The 18327-nt window shown below is 31.2% G+C and overlaps 1 protein-coding gene across 1 annotated transcript; it reads left to right on the forward strand.

Annotated features, from left to right (window-relative positions):
- The first annotated feature begins 1308 nt into the window (after positions 1–1308).
- LOC25483883 (trihelix transcription factor PTL) lies at positions 1309–4679 on the forward strand. Its single transcript, XM_013612597.3, has 2 exons — positions 1309–2147; positions 3232–4679. Exons 1-2 carry the CDS (start codon positions 1651–1653, stop codon positions 4268–4270), a joined length of 1536 nt encoding a protein of 511 aa, XP_013468051.1. The 5' UTR covers positions 1309–1650; the 3' UTR covers positions 4271–4679.
- The last annotated feature ends 13648 nt before the right edge of the window (positions 4680–18327 follow it).

Raw genomic sequence — 18327 nt, forward strand, 5'->3', positions numbered from 1 at the left:
TGTCCCCAAAAGTATATCATAGTGATAAAGATTGAGATGCTCAAAGAGCATTAACAAGGACTCAGAGATATCCCCTAAACAATGAAAGAGGACGCAGAGATAGATCTAGAAACATATTATACGAGAGGTGACAAATTATATTAAACATATATTATAGGAGTGTCTTGTAAAAATAAACATATTATAGGAGTGTTACTTAATTTTTTTCATAGGAATGTCCCTTCAAAAATAAATTACAGGAATTTTTTTTGCTGTTGTTTTTAATAATTATTTTCCGTACGTAGTATAAAAATATTAATTGTTTAAAATAAATAATAATCTGATTACATAGTACTAAATTGTGAGGTACTAAACAAAGTGTGGTTCACTTGAGAGATAATTGAGTCCTTCAAATACGTAATCAAAGAATTCATCTTTAGTTTTTTTTTTAAGAAGCAAAAATATGATTTTATTAAAATAATGGAAGAACATCTCCTAGTACAAGAAATGTTAAAAAGATGTTCAAAAATAACAAGAATGCTTTTTAGAGGACATAACCCTTTGACAACACCAAATAGAACAACAAAGATGCCAAAGAGCTCCTAAAGGGATATATAGTCTCTAACACCAATAATACCACTATAAGCCCCCCATTTAGAACAAGTTGCCAAAATTTGTCTGGAAATCGAATAAAAGAGACTCTTAGGGTCTCGCTCCAAGCCACTAATTAACGAGCTACCGAAAAACCGTAGACAATACAAGGAACATCAACTACTACTCTGATACTAAACATATAAAGATTTTGATATACAACCAAAAAAGTCCTTAACATGTGACCCCTTTATCTCTGGTTGATTGTGTATAGATAAACAATTAATGAGAGATAAACTCTTTAAGTGAATTTTCAAATCGCAAAAAATTGATCACTAATTTTCTAGTAAATGATAAATAAATATATATATATACACTCTCAAACAACTAAAAGTTGTGTGAAAGAGGTGTAAGTGTCATTACATATCCAATCTTACATTCATCTTAAATATGTTCGAAGTTTGTCGAACTCTTTAACAAATTAACTAATAACATTTATTTATTTAAATAAATAACCACATGAATAAATGCACATATAAAACCCTAAGGGCTTTTGGCCCTTTTTGGTGCCTACTCAAAAGTCACTCACTCCCTCTCTAAAAGCACTACTCTAAAGTCCAACCCCATATCCAACCCCACCGTACGGAACAAAGACAGAGAAGGAAGCAGCATATTAATGTTCTAAAAGCCAAATAGAGAGACTAATGTACTCTCACAAACACTAATACACATACACATATACTCTAATACAATATTGTAGTATAAACAGACAGAAAGAGAGAGAAAGAGAGTTTCCTACTCTTCTCATCTCTCTCTCTCTCTCTCTCTCTCTCTCTCTCTCTCACTCACTCACTTCATACAGTCTCATTCTCTCATCACACACTTGTGTACACACAGACATGGGACCATACCATTGTCCTTAGCTTCAAACTTGAGCCTTTTTCCTGCACGACAGGATCCGACTCTGCCGCTGCTTTCTTCACTCTCTCCCTCACTTATTACTTCTTCTTCAACCTTTCTTTTTTTTTTCTATCTCATCTCTCAAACTATATACCCTAGCCTCTCATATATACATGAAAAATGGATGACCACCATAACAATCATGGTCATCATCACCATCACCATCACCATCATCAACATCAACATCAACAACAATATGATCTAAGACAGCTAGTAAATGGAACAAGGTCAACCCATTTCCCATCTATACCGACAGCGGCTACGGATGAGTTTTTCTCCGGTCACCGGAATCTGACAGCTTTGTTAACTACTACTCATCCACAGACACATCAAAACCAGTATGAGATGATGATGTTAGGGCGTGGAGTAGTTCTTGAAGATTTCAATAGTATCACTACTCATGTACCACCACCACCTTCAACAACAATAACAACAGCAACCACCACTGCTAGTGCTAGTGTTTCAACTCCTGAGACCACAGGTTATATGGGTGGAGATGCATCCACTGGAAGATGGCCAAGACAAGAAACTCTTACTCTTCTTGAAATCAGATCTCGTCTTGACCCTAAATTTAAAGAAGCTAATCAAAAAGGTCCTTTATGGGATGAAGTCTCTAGGTACAAATTTTTTTTACTAATTATTTTTTTCTTTCCTAATTATTTATGTAATTATTTCTTCCCATTCATACTCATCTCAGTAGCACTGTAGCTAGATTGCATCTTTTTTTTTTAAATTTTATTTATTTATTTTGAAGATGTTAATCATTTCAAAATGATAGTCTATTTATTTTTATTTGATTTGATTCTTAGAAATAAAAAAAAAATGACGACAAAATGCTACTTTTCTAGATTGTGTATAGCTCCTTTGGGATTTACTAAATTCTGAAATGACATGACTGCACTTGGAGTTAATTTGTTTGTTGGGGATTCGGGAAAGAAACTAATATATATGATAATGAGCAATTTTGTTAAGCTTAAAATGAGTATATGTGATGACAAATTAATTAATCAAATGTTTATAATAATCTTCTAATTTTTGTTTATAATATTTTGATATGTACTTGGTTAGAGAAGCATTTAAGCATTTAAGTTTAGATACCAAGTTTAGTAAGATTCCACCACTGTCTCGTTTTTCCACTTTGAAACTTTGTACCCCTCTTTTAAGTGCAAAATTTGTTTCCCTTTATTAAATTTCATCTTTATATCATCATCATGTACATTTTCTTTATTGGAAAATTAATTTGATAAAACAATTCATTGACCATTCCAATGTCTGCATTTGCTTACAAATCTGTATGAAATGACATCAAGCTGAGGCAAGCTAGCTAGCTCTTGCTTCAAAAACTACTCTCTCTCTATTGTAATTTGACTTGTCCTATGCTTAGTTATGTTTGCTATAACTAGGTAACAAGAACAACAAAAACGTCAGTGCATGGCATTGCATAAAATTATTAATTTTCATATCTCATCGTCACATCACATGATTAGACTTCTTTAGGAATTAAACTCTCTCTTCACACATTTCTAGCTAGCTAGGGTTCTATACATTCTATTTCTATTTTCTCCACAATGATGTCATCATTAATTCTATTTCAATTTTGTGCTATAATTAATATAAAAAATTAGTTTTCCTTCTCATGTAGATGTAATTTATATGTTAGTTGTTTAATAATTAATATTTGTTTGATACCATTTTGGTTAGGATAATGTCTGAAGAACATGCATATCAAAGGAGTGGAAAAAAGTGCAGAGAAAAATTTGAGAATCTGTACAAATATTACAAGAAGACAAAAGAAGGTAAAGCAGGAAGGCATGATGGTAAGCATTACAGGTTTTTTCGTCAACTTGAAGCTTTATATGGTGAAAACAGTAACCAAACTTCTCTACCAGAAACCAATTTTGTCAACAACAATAATTTCCATTTCCAACAAACAAGTAATAGCCAAAACCCTCACAATGATCATAGCCTCAGTCTCACTACTAACTCAACTGACTTTGAAATCGATACGTCGTCGTCTGATGATGGAAATGATGTGAAGGGAAAGAGGAAGAGTAGTGGAAGAAGAAGTTGGAAGGTGAAGATAAAAGACTTCATTGATGCACAAATGAAGAAGCTTGTGGAGAAGCAAGAGGAGTGGTTGAGTAAGCTTGTGAAAACACTTGAGGATAAGGAAAAGGAGAGGGCGTTAAGAGAAGAAGAGTGGAGGAAACAAGAGGCCAAAAGGGTAGAAAAAGAACAAAAGTTTTGGAGTAATGAGAGAGCATGGATTGAAGCAAGGGATGCTGCTTTAATGGAAGCTTTGAAGAATTTAGGAGGTAGAGAAATGGTTAAGGTTGAAGAAGCTCATGATCATAAGGGTGTAAATGTAATAACTGGAGCAGAGATTCAAAATCAAAATGAAGATGGGAGTGAAATCTTGAATAGTACTGTGAGAGGTTCTGATAATTGTACTCCAAGGGATGATTCTAAAGAAGGAAACAGAAAGAGAAAGGAGAGTTTTTACTTCAACAATAATGAACAATGTTCTATGTACAATCAAGGAAGTGGTTATTGTGATGTTAATGATCAAAGAGAGGAGATTGTGAAACTTCAAAGGAATGATCATGGTTCTTCACCTTCTGATTCTAATGTTGGAAATGTTGCTAATGGTGATACTTGCTTTCCTTTCATGATTAGTGAGGGTGGAAATTTGTGGGAGAATTTTGGCTTGAAGATCAATAAAGTAAACCAAAACCATTAACCGATGAGGGTTTATGTATAGATATCGATGATTGTTAAACGATCGATCTAAATGCATGTCTGGATTGACAGTGAGTTCGGCAGAATCACAATGAACCACCTTGATTTTGTAAAAATCCGTTACACTTTAAAGCTTTTACGAAATCACGGGGTGATTGTAATTTCGTCAAACTCACTCCATGATTCCAAATATGTATTTGATGTGTTTAAGGGAATTCTAGTAGAAAAATAATGTGTTCAAGTTTAGTGATGGAGATAAAGTGGAAAAGTTCACTTGCTTATTGGAATATGACAAAAGATCATGTGAGTTTCTTTACTTTAATGCATGAAGATGGGATTGAAATTGTATTATTGCTATGTATGTTTGTCCCTTCAGTTATTATGTTTACATCAGTTGGTTACTGTTTTCATCCTTTCTCCTCATGCTTCTTTAGTGTGCTGTTTGGGTAAACATGTACTGTGCATGCAGGTTTTTGGTTTCTGTGTACTGATCATATGGTATAAGAAGCAAATTCTTTTCCTTTGTTTATTAGCTTGTGTATGTTTCTAATTACACCGAGTTTGACGAAATCACATTGACACTAAATTTATTAATGCTTTAAAATGTATATTTTTGTCAAAACTACGATGACGTACAGTGATTTCACAAAGTTTATTCCAAACATACACTAAATAGATTTTTTAGTAAACTACATTAAGTAGTTTTGTGAAGCATGAGATTGATGTGTTCATATTTATGTATATAGTGTAGCATCGTTTGATCACCCTAAATGGGTCATAGTTGAGAGGAATTGCACTAAAGATTAAGATGAAAATGGCTTTAGAGACCTCACTATATTTATTAATTTTGCCTTTGAGTATTAGTATAAACATTGGTTCTATTTTGAACTTAGGGCTACCATATATTATGTATCAAATCAAAAGATCGATTTAACCTTTTTTTTTTTTTTTTTTTTTTTTTGTAAATTTTAATAATAACCATATATGTCTTTCATTTTTTTATTATTATAAGATTCACTTTATTTATAAGACCGCTCACAATCAGAATATTTTTTAGAGGTTCGTATTAGATGCATCTAATCTTGAGACATATTTACTTTGTAAAAATGTATTTTATTTTCATGCCTTAAAATTTAGACGTGTCTAATATCGACCCGGTCTAAAGATGGATCTTACCATTTTTAGTAAATTTAAATAAAATTTTATATATATTTTTTTGAAAGAATAAAATTTTATATATGTTCTCCATTTTTTATTAATATAAAATTCATCTTTTACCAAAAACGGTCAGAATCCACCTTTAGACCATATTTTAAAGGTCCATATTAGATTGACCCTAAATTTTGTTGGTTTATTTGTTAACAAATATAGTCTTTTAAATAAGTCATTTTGATAAAATAAAAAAAAGAAGATAAAATGTTATGTATAGATATTGCATTTCAGAAAATAGTTATTATGACATATTTATTATTTTAAAAAATGTAACCTAGTTGTTGATTTTAAGACAAATAAAACTATCTCTAATTTAAAAAAATTGAAATATGCTTTTTATTGCTTCATTTTTCCCTTTGTTTTACTTAACTTCACTTTAAATACACAAGAACTCAACAATTTCATTTAGCCATGCGAAGGAACTTTTTGGTAGCCATTCAGCTAGGTTTATGTTTTTTTTTTTTTTTTTTTTTTTTACAAAATTAATAATTATGGACCAACTGAAGTCCTTCTATGATAAGTATTCTTTATACTTAGGAGTCCTTCTGAGATAAGTAAATGACAAGGAGATTGAGCACGACCAAATTAATAAACTTCATAAAGGAGTAAAAATTAAACTTCTTCCTTAAGATAATAACGAGTAAGGGTTTTACTCATATATCTCACAAATTACAATGGTTCAAACTTGTTGCTGTGAAGATATATTTTTCATTATAAAAAAAAGGAAGAGGAATTTTTTTTATTAGTTTAAGTGGCATTAATGGCCATCTTAATCAACTAAAAGTGCTGGAAAAATTAGTTCCGTTGTGTGGTTGAAAAAATAAAGGTACATTATACAACAAATTAACATATACACAAAATTTTGGTTCCTAGAAATAATATCTACAGCTAAGAATTCCCTTAGAAAGTAGAAACCATTCTTCATATCCTTCATTACTGGAGTTGAATCCAACATTCCAACTGCTGTAAATACAAAGTACAATGGTTTCTATGAATTAAGATATTTTTTTTAAACAACAAATTTTATTAAAAACCCGATCCTGCTCAAGACCAACAGAGACCGGTGATTCGGAGAAAACAAACAAAAAGTGTTGTATATAGACGGAACACCAAAAAATACACCCCTACACACAACACCTAGCCAAACCCTACCTTCAACAACCCCGAGGACAACACCCATGAAAATAAACATCACCACCTAACACAGACTCATTCACAAAACAACCACTGAAGTTTAAGCTATTAAATGTGTTTTTTATTTTGCATTGATAAAAATTTCTTTTGAATAAATTGACTTTATAAAATTTATTCTAAAAAAGTGGAAGAGAAATGCTACAAAGTTGTAAGGAAGAGGTGTAAATATAATGGTTTGCATCCATAAGTACAACTGCAAGGAACTGAGATTTTACACACGCACACACTAACATTTATGTGTAACATTTGTCCATCATCTTCGTTCAGTATACAGTGTACTGGATTATTATTATTATGTTTATTTAGATATTACAGTGTACTGGATTTGATAAGGGTTTAAATAAATGACTATATACTGTTACCAGGTTTTGTGCACGATCAATCAATATCTATACAGCAATGCATTGCAGCACATGTACCCAAAAAAGCCATACATGCACCACAGCAATTCTTCCTCCAGCGACACAATAGACAGTTATATATGTGTATATTATGTGGTCCTGCTAGTTTGACTATGATCTATACCTGCCAACTTTTGCATCCGTATGTATATACATATATACATATGGTTAGGGTTAACTAAGAAGGAAGTATTTTTCTTGTCAAAAAAAAAAAACAAGAAGAAGGAAGCATTCAAGACCTTTTTTTTAATGGACTCAAATAGTTTATTACTTTGTGTTTATAATTAATAGAAAGAGTTTGTATTCTAAACATTCTTCTCCAACTCATTAAAGCGTGTCTCAGTTCAAACCCCTGTGATATGTTAAGAGTCTCACATCGAATAGGAGATGGTCTGACAATATGTTTATAAAATGGTACAATCCTCACCTCATAAGCCGGTTTTGTGGGGTTATATTAGGCCAAAATACGATTTCTATCTTGATATACAAGATATAAGGGACATGAAGCAAGGATTTAAATTGCATTTACAATTGCAATCAGAGATATGCCACAATTTAAAATTGAAGAAAGTTGCATTGGAAGCTTGAACTATTTGCTTATAAAAAAATATTTGTCTACTATTAACCTCCCAAATATAGGATCTGAATGTAAATCTACCATTGTTTTAGTAAAAAATTGTATTTCATATTAATAAAAAGGAAAACCCTATAAAAATGCTATAAGGGTTAACTGTTTTATGATGAGATTCATATTACAAACTCAAAAAAAATCTACTTTTTTTATATAGAAGAAGGAATTAGTAGAAAACTAAGAATAAGTCTATGGATGTTAATTTGCATCCCATTGCATCAAAATTTAATTAAGACTAAGAAAGGTAGAAGGAGAATCACAATTGTCCAATCAAAATATCTATGGTGACCCAAGTTTCCTAAAAAATTCGTACAATTGTTGGCTTCTCTATAAATTTGAGATACTTGCAAAGTCCAATTCTTAAAGGTTGAGAAAATGAAAGATATCCTCCAACATAGGTTGGAGAGCAACAATGTATATGTATTGTGGACCCCTTTTTTGTATGGTGGAGATTCATAAATTGCATCAAAATCCTTTAATGAAACACTATGTGGAGTCTCCAAAATGTCCAAACCAATGCCACAAAAAATTTGACCAATGCAGTTTTTGAGTGGAGTCCTTATGATTTTCAATCAATAAAAAAATGTGTTGAAAAATAAATGTTAGAGAGTTTATATTTAGCATTTTTCTTAAATAATATAAGTTTTTATTTTTTATTTTTATGATGGGTCTAGTATCCCTTTTATTGCATCTCAAATTGTGGGTAAAATACTATTTATACTTATTTCCACTATTATAGTTCATGATTTGCAGTAAAAGAATGGAAATAATGAGAATCATTAAATTGGTCTTTCAAATTGTAGAGCATCAATTTTTCAAAAAATAAATTTTTATAAAGAATCAAATATTTTAGTCTTCAAATAGTAAATTTTATATGTATAGAGATCAAAACTAATCATTTCTTTAAAAAATTTAACCTATCTATTTATCATTGTGACAACTCAAAATTAATGTGAGAGGGCCCTATTTTAATTCCAAAAAGGGACTTCTACCTCCTTATATGTCCCGAATAAGGCAATTAATATGGGAATCCATCATTTAATCATGAAAGTGAAATTCTCCCCCCCAAGTGCCTAACCGACCCCACACCATAAAATATCAATGATATTTAAGAAAAGCTATTTTTCTTTTTCTAAGCACATGGTTTGTTTCAATTTTGGAGAGTTCAAAAATGATTATAAAGACAATAGAATTGATTTTAGAAAAATGTTTTCGAATGTTTTTTGAATGCTTTTTAAAGATCTTTAATATTAAGTTTTTATGAAGAAAAAAAAATTGAAGGAAGTTTTTATGAAAATTTGTATATCCAATGTATTGAAATTTGTAATAATTTACTTTTTAAAAGAATAATTTTTAAATTTGAAATTTTTAAAGACTACCCTTGTAACACTTGTTAGGATGATTTCAAAGATAATTGATTTTGCTTGTAGAATTGATTTACTTTAAGTTATAATATATGATTTTTGACTTTTACAAATTCATTTTAGCAATACATTGAAACATAAATTAATTTACATTTAACTAACTTTTATCCACAATCAATTATACATAATCAATTCATCTAAAATCAATTATTATCATCGCGCAGAACCAAACATACACAGATAAAAGAAGACTAAATTGCACTTTTTGACCCCTAAGTTTTAAAATGTTGCGATTTTGATCCTCTATTAAAAAAATGAAAATTTTGCCCCTTTTATTCCAAAATTGCTAAGAAGACGCTACGTGTCCCAAAAAATCGATCATAATCGTAACTTTTTGTAAAAATAAGATATCAAAAAACATATTTTCTTATGTTAGGGGTCAAAATAGCATATTTCCCTAAACATGTGAGTCATTTTTATAATTTTTTAATAGAAGATCAAAATCGTAATATTTTAAAACTTAAGAGGCGAAAAGTGCAGTTTAACCGTAAAAGAAATAGTTATAGAAAGACAAAAAGGACCTCTTGTATCTGCAGACTATTCTTGTAAAATAAGGCTAGCTAGTAGGTGTGTTGGTACTCAGTGGCACAATTACTATCACTACCACACAAACATACCCACATGCCATTACATGAATATATCTTACCCTCCTGGACAGGCAGTGTCTGTAGTACCTGGGAAAGAGTAAAGAAGCTTCCTGCAAAATTACTGATAATTTACCTTACTACTAGCTCACAAGGGGAGACATCTTGCCTGTCATTTTCATCACACCTCACAGCATCTTTTCTTCCCACACCTTTTCACTATCTCCAATTGCTCTTTCTTGCTTCTTTCAATGCTTTATAAACAGTTCACTTTGGTTTATTGGTTTTAGATAAACCCAATATTTTTGTGATTTTTTATTGCTTAACTGTTTTTGTCATGTTCTTATAGTATCTTCAAGACTTCTATTTTTTATAAAATTAATACTCTCTTCATCCTAAATTAAGTTAATCATTTGATCATTTCACACGATCTAAGAAAAATGTAAGTAGAGAGAAAAATAATTTTTAAGTTAAGTGTTTTTGTCTAATATAAGTGCATTCTTCATTATCATAAATGCAAATTAAAATATATTGAATTATGAAAGTAATATATTAGAGTTATAATTGAAAAAATAATTAATATTGTATTGAAAAGCGAAATAAATAAGTTATTTTAAAATAATATTTTTTACAAAAGAGAAACTTATTAGGGGAATGAGATAGTATTTAGTTGAAAACCAAGTAATACACAAATAATTCAATAATAAAACTATAAAAAATAGGTTTAAGAAAAATTAGTACAAAACTTAGAACACAACCCAATCCTCTTTTCTTAGTTTTTTCTCTATCTGGTGATCCCTTTTTCTCATATTCTAAAAAAGAAAATCAAATTCAGCTAAAAAATCCATTGTTGACATTTCAACAGGAATTTGGTGCTTCCTCCGGAAATCAAAATATGTTATGAAGCAATGAAAGGACAGGAGGCCAAATCACATTTTTTTTTTTTGTCAAGTAATTTAGTGGTTAGAGCTTCACATTTTAAATATGGAGAAGTAGGATGTTCGAGGTTCGAATTCTGACCCCGACATATAATATGCAATATTCCTACCAACTGAGTTAAAGTATTGATATTGACACATCATGCTTGGCTGAGAAACACGAGTAAAATACCAAAATACCCCTCGGTAATTAACTGCCGAGGAAATACGAAACTGACTACAGTTAACTACCGAGGAAAACTTCGGCAGTTAACTGCCGAGGAAACCTCAAACCTATTTATTTATTTATTTTTTTTGTTGACAAAAACCATAAATTGTCATTAATAATATTTATTGATTTTTAATGTTTCAATCATTATTTTGGTACGTTTCAAACAATTGCAGTATTATATTTATACGTATATATCTTAATAAGAATAGCATTTAAATCAGTGTAAAAATTAAGCATTTGAATATTGATTTGTACATTACTTAAACAAAAATAATAAAAAAAAATCGTTAAAATAATTGTTCACAACGATTTTTTTAAGGTATAATATGTTGTTATATTTTCTACATTAAAATAATTGTGCACAAAGATTTTTTTTATTTAAGTAATTTGCAAAACAATATTCAAATGCTTAATTTTTACACTTATTGAAATGTTTTTTGAGTACTTAAATATGCTCTTTATTTTTTTGGTCAAGATTTAAATGATATTTTTATTAAGATATGTATATATGCATAAGTATAATACTACAATTGTTTGAAACGTACAAAATAATAATTGAAACATTCAAAATCAATAAATATTATTAATGACAATTTATGGTTTTTGTCAAAAAAAAAAAAAAAGGTTTGAGGTTTCCTCGGCAGTTAACTGCAGCCGGTTCCATAATTCGGCAGTTAACTGCCGAGGGGCATTTAGGTAAATTACTAATCTTTCTCAACCAATGCATATGTGTCAACAACAATTCTCACTGAGTTAAACTCATGGAGATAAATCACGTTTACACTGATGGAAAGTAAACAACATTCGGTGTCAATATATATATATATATATATATATATATATATATATATATATAATGAAAGATAAGATACACAACACTAGGCTGTTCAGAGGACTTTTTTTTTTTTTTGTTACTCTTCAAAGCACATTTAAACGTAATTTTTTGATAGAAAATGTAAATTATTTATAACATGGATCGATCATTATTTTATACATGGATCAATCATTATGTTCTGTTGATTGTCAAAAAATCATTATGTTCGGTTAAGAATGGACAAGATATAAGGGACAAGTTAATAATAAAAATGGACGGAAGAGATTGTATGATTGCACATCGACTAATTTGTATGTGTATTCAATTGTTGATTTTATACATTCTTTGTGGTATTTTTATACATCTTATGCTGAAGAGATTGTTTGTCAATGTTAATATATATTTGCTTGTTCAAAAAAAAAAAAAGGACAGAATTTCCCTAAAAAATAAAATAAAACTGGACTACATATAATATTTTATTAAGACTTGTGCTCTGGGTGCATTAGTTAGCATGACCCTTTGCTTTAACATTAATGAACTCATTTGGGGTTGGCCTAGTGGTTGAATTGGATCTTGAATTGTGCTCCTCTCAAGGTCTCATGTTTGATTCTCCCTGATGTCAATTTCAATGAGTTAAGCCCATATAAAGCTTCACTCTGGATTTAAACAGGCCCCCCACAAGTGACTAGTGAGATTGGTCCTTTTGGATTAGTCGATTGTTGGATCGGATATCGAATTTTTTAAATAAAAAAAAAACATTAATGTGTCATTGCTAGTTGTATGTTGACTGCCACCCAACCAATACTCTGACCACTGTCGATTCTCCAACCATCGTTGGCCACCACTCTAGAGATGTGATCCCTGAGATATTTTCTGCCTTAACTCCCAAGAAGTAATTTGACATTGGGTCATATGTTATTTTGTTAGTTGTTTTTATGCATTTTAAGTAGAGTTCAAATAAATTTGAATGATTCTAAAGCTGAAAAGGACATAAAATGAGGAGAGAAAGAAAGTAAAAATCATGTTACGATTCTTTACATTAGGCCACAATTTTACTGTCATTCTTTAGAGTTTCAATCCGACAAATATCGTGTCACGATCTCCTAAAATTGGGACACGATTTGAGGAGCGCCAAGTCTGAAATTTGAATTTTTGGAAGGAAAGATAGACAATTTGTACATTACTAGATGAGGATCTATAAAAGTCAAGCGTGTTTCAGTTTCAAGGGTTCGAAATTTTGGAGAAGAAAACACATTTTTGAAGCTAAAGAACTATAGATTGGATGGGAGACCATCAAAACTCATAGTCATTCATCCAATTAATGTAATGAATCATATTCTTGTATTAGTTGTTTATGCTTTAGCCATGGCTAACTAATTCCAATGTGATTAGGTCCTAGATGACTCCGTTCTAACTTTTTAACCATGTAACATGTAACTCCATTTCCTAATAATTGCAAATATAATTTATTCAATATAATTTGTGCTTAATGCTTTTTATGTTCTAATCAAATATAAATTGAAATCGGGGATCATATGACTGCTAACACCAACTTTATAACTTAGATCTAACTATATTGTTCATTTTGACAAACAATCTAGGGATAGAAAGTTGTTAAGTTATTATTTCTAAAATTAACGTTCATTCAAACTTTTGAGAATTACGGGTTCACCTCAAGGATTATGGAATTGCATTTGAAAAGAGGATTATGAGTTGAGGGATTGACCTAAGTTATTTTGTTAATCGTCATAAACTAAAGGAACAATTGTACGATTTAGATTCAAATTAGCAATTAGTAATGAACAAATGATTCGAAACCTAATTCTTTCTCTTAAATTTCTTACATTAAATCTTCATCATTAAGTTATTTATTCTAAATTGAAACCAAAACCAATTGACTAAAGCTCCCCGAAATTGTGAAGTAGAGATTAGAATAGTCTATGTGGATACAAATTTAACATAGAGAGTAGATATAAAACCTGATGTTGATGATTGTTACTCAAAGAAAGGATCTCACTTGTTGACTTTGAAACCAAACTGAATAAGTGTGTTTGTTTGTGAGAGAGAGGTGTATTCAAATCATTTCCTAGATACTCGTATGAGGCTATAAAGGGCCTTAAGAAAACTGCAAACTATAGAGAGCTCAATTATTTTAAGATTTTGAGGTTGTTGCATGCAAACTTCTTCCTCTAGAAAGTCATTGCAAAATCCTTTATTTACATCAAGTTGTTTCAAGGGGCATCTATAAGAGACATCAAGATTAAGAGACATGAAGTTGTTGTTCAATTATTTTTTCGTCCCTTCAAAAAAGGTCCTTTCGATTTTTTCTATCCCTTAAAAAAAAATAGTTCCTTTCGATTTTTATCTTTTTCATCGGTTGACCATTCAGAAGCTATAGTAGTCTTTGACCATATTGGCTGGTCTAAGTACCATATAGATGGTGTATATCTATAACGTCTCCTTCCCTGATCTAGGAAATCCTATATAGATTAAATTGGACAATTTTATTCTAAAGGATACATGGTTGATGTCTATATGCATAAATTTAGACAGTGTCGTGAATAGTCTTAAAGAGAGTGACTTAGTATACGACTAATCTTAAAAAAAAAAATTCAGCGTTTGAATTTTTTTTTAAGTGTTTTTTTTTTAAAAAAAAAAACATTTGTTGCAATAGTAGCACCGTTTTGCTTAGGTGATTTTGTTTTATGACTATTATACCATTTCAATCTTATTACTTCTTGTGCTTTGGTTATTTGCTTAGTATTTTTCTATTTTGGTCTCTTCAAAAATAAAGGGTTAAATATGTTTTATTTTTACCTATAAATATACCAAATTTTTGTTTTAGTCCCTCTAAAAAATTTCTTCGACTTTTAGTTTTTTAAATATTTTCCATCACAACTTTTAGTCCCTACTTTTAAGTCAATTCTTATGTAGCCTTAATATTTTTGAATGAAAATTTTCAAAAATTTTTAGAATATTAAAAGAATCTCTACCAAAAAAATTTAGAATCTCTTAACAAAAATAAATGAATACGTTTTTTTTTTGTTATGTTTTTGGCATTTAAAATTCGTATTTACTTCATGTTTTGTTAAAAAATTCTTTTTTTTTTTTTTGAGAGATTCATATAATATTCTAAGCATTTTTGAAAATTTTCGATAAAAAATATGAATGTTATACATGAACTCACTTAAAAGTATGGATCAAAAGTGATGATTGAAAACATTTAGAGGATTAAAAGTCAACGAAAAATTTGATAAGGTATAAATAAAAAATTGATATATTTATACGGAAAAAAAATATACATTTAACCTTCTTAATAAAAACATATTGTTCAGAACAAACAAAAGAATTTACCCAAAGAGGGCGATGATACTCATAGTGGTGGTGGATCGACGAAGTAGGTGCTCCAACCGTTGATGGCGGTGCTCCGAGGATGTGCTGGCCGCAACCCCATTTCCGTTGAGGAGAAAGGGGGTGTTGTACCTGCAGGTGTTGATGACAGGTCATCTTACGTTATTCTTAGCATGTTTTTCAATTAATATTAGTAGGATTTAGCAGCAAAAAGGAGGAGTATTGGAATGATTGCCTATGATTTCAGGACTTTTGTAATGTTTTCTATATTTGAGTCTGTAATTCTAGTTTTCCTGAAATATAGCAATTTGATGGGGTTTCTGAAGTAATTCACAAAGAAATCATGCAAATTGGCAAATCAAAAACATCTGAAGAATTACGAAGATTCAAGGAAATGAAGATTCAAGAGGCCTCACAAGACTTATAAATGGGAGGAATTCTATTCCCAAGACCTGAGGCAAGTTATTTGAAGACGAAGACTTAAAACGATAGAAAATCGGAGAATTTGGGGTCAAGAAATAGGTGTCATGCACCTAGCACATGGAGTAGGCATCCGTGCGCCTAGGGAATTGTTCATGCACCTAGGGCATGACTTTTGACATACTCTCATACGCGTGGCACACTAACAATGTGCCTCGAGCGCTTGAAAACTCAGGGCACAATTGTCTTTTCCTGTTATTATTTTGGGTAAAGCCCGCACTTTTAGCCCAAACTCAGGTAAAAACTCTCACTATAAATACTAGTCTTCCTCATTCAGAATTTCTCGTTCAAAACTGTAGAAGTTCAAGAGGAAGGAGACTTTGGAGCTTCGGGAGAGTTTCTATCTTCTCTTTGATTTTCTAGGGTATGTTTTTATCTTTAGTAATTTGTTTTTAGTTACCATGTTTAACTAAATCTTTTTAGGATAGAGTTCTAAGATGAACCTCTATATATTTTTGTTGGATATTTATTTAATTTAATTTGTTGTTATTTATTTTATTTATGATTTTGTCCACTATAGATTTTTATTAGATTATAGTTTTTATTTCTGTGAAAGGTGCAACCCTAGATTAGGTACTTAGGTTGTGACATGACCTAATACTGCTATCACTAACTAGATGCTTATAGCTTGATATTTATATCCCTTTAGTGATAACTATCTGTCTAGGAAGTAAGTGACTATTAACTACCCAAAGATGCCACAAGAATTGTTAACCCTAGACGTAGGTACCAAGTGGCTAGAACCAATTGGGTCCTGTGGTGCATTACCAAAGTTAGGAATTAACTGGTTAGTAATTAGGGAAACAAGCACCTAGTTGTCCGACTTAAAGCTATAACCTAGTAAGACCATTCTCTTGAAACCCTTAGTAAGGTAGACGTAGATTAGGGCTGCTCGTTTGTAGAACTACTAAGTAAGCTTAGAGAAAGTGTGCTATGAGTGTTCTGAGATTCATAGATGGGCAGACCTAAGGGAACCTTGGCTTTCATTGCCTTGGGAAACACCGGAAAGTCAATTTAAGTTTATGTTTCAATTACCTTTGAATTAGCAAGACCCTGCACGTAAGGATCACCATGCGATCAGCATGTGCAGTTAGACATTATGAGGTTTCATTGAGGCGGAGAAGATCTGAGGTTAGAATGAGATTCTACTCAGTTGGGCCTGTGTAAAAATGGGCGTTAATTTATGGCGGACTTAACTTTTGACTAGTCCAGAACACGTACTAATAAGCAAAGTGCCACACTTCAATATTCATATCACTTTTTCTCAAAAAAAAAAAAAAAATACTCATTTCACTTGCATGGCATGGCGCTGAAATTACACGTGCTCATTGATGTGAGCGTCTCTCGCTCACATTTCATGAGATATAATTGATGTCTTGGTCTGTTATTACAATTTTCTACGATGTTGCAGATTTCTTCCGTAACTGTTGTGAATTCGTTAAAAATCACACCAATGAAATACTTGACGTGTGGAGCAAAATAATCAAGCAACCAAATTAAGTAGGTGACAGTTATTAACACAAGAAAAAGTAGAAAAACAACGAGAGAAAGAAAGAGAGAACACACAAAATTTGTTTACCCAGTTCGGTCAAATACTGACCTAATCTGGGGGAGAGAGAAGCTCTCTGTTCCACTATAATGATTAGTAACTTTCCAAAAGAGATATCAAAGGGTTACAAGAATAAGTCTTCAAACCTAATTCTACCCAAAGCCTCAATCTCTTCCTGTGACCAAGTGACTCAATCCGAATAGTGTTTCCCAAGGTGAATCAATCCCAACCCTAGTGTCTCCCGCTTAGAGAAATCTCTCTAAACCCTAATTTGTTTTTTTTTTCTTCTAAACCCTTGTTTTCAGCCCCCTCTATCTCTCAAGGTTTCATCTGATACAAGGTCTATATTTATAGCAAAAGAATCCCTCAAAAATTGGAACAAATCTCACGCATAAAAATATGTTTTATTTTTATGCATCGGTGCAAAACCGAGGCTCGACTTTGCAAATCGTGGCTCGATTTTTCTAGAAGCAAAACTCCCAAAACTGCACTCAAAATTGTGGCTTGATTTTTCCAAATCGAGGCTCGATTTTGGCAGATTTTTTATTCTCAATTTTGAGTCACTTTCACAGTAGTAACTAGTTTATTTGGTTGGTTTTTTGTGTCACAGTAACCACAATGGATATGATTAGTACACACTCACACAATGCATACCCACGACGTGAGTTAATCTATATTGTAGTGCATTTTTTTTGGCATTTTCTTTCGTAAAGGTTGTGAATGTGAATATTCAAATTTTATGGAACTTTTTATAGTAGTATTTTTAGATCATAAAAGGGTTTGACTGTTTTTTTTTCTTCCACCATACGAGTTTTTCACGCGTCTTATGCAGTTTGGATTATAGAATCCGAACAACGTAATAATTCCATAAAACCTCCAAAACACCTATGTAGTTCGGATTATAGAATCCAAACTACATAAAAACCCCATAAACTTCAAAAAAGCACGTTGAAATATTTTAAATTTTAAAATCAGAATAGAGTACGCGAGAAACTAAAAGAGTGGAAAAAATAATGCCCAAAGGGTTTTTTGGTCCGGCACATTAAAGTCCGAAGATCGTTAGAAACCCCTAAGTACGCCGCGTAGCCCTCAACACTGTACACCAAACATTTTCCTATTTTCAATTGCTATCAAAACCAAACAAGATATTAGCTAGGTATGTGGAGAAAACCTACTCTATCCAGAATCTAGATAAAAAAAAAACGTGTTTTTGGTAGAAAGATAGGAGACATTTATGGCTTCTGCAACTTGCTTTAAGTATTTTTGGGG

This window comes from Medicago truncatula, chromosome 1 (genome assembly GCF_003473485.1).
Source record: "Medicago truncatula cultivar Jemalong A17 chromosome 1, MtrunA17r5.0-ANR, whole genome shotgun sequence".
Taxonomy (NCBI): Eukaryota; Viridiplantae; Streptophyta; class Magnoliopsida; order Fabales; family Fabaceae; genus Medicago; species Medicago truncatula.

Excerpts from the sequence above, each read along its gene's own strand:
- LOC25483883 (XM_013612597.3), top strand. The coding sequence starts at position 1,651 with ATGGATGACCACCATAACAATCATGGTCATCATCACCATCACCATCAC. Across the intron at positions 2,148-3,231 it reads TTATGGGATGAAGTCTCTAG|GATAATGTCTGAAGAACATG; the intron begins GTACAAATTTTT and ends CATTTTGGTTAG.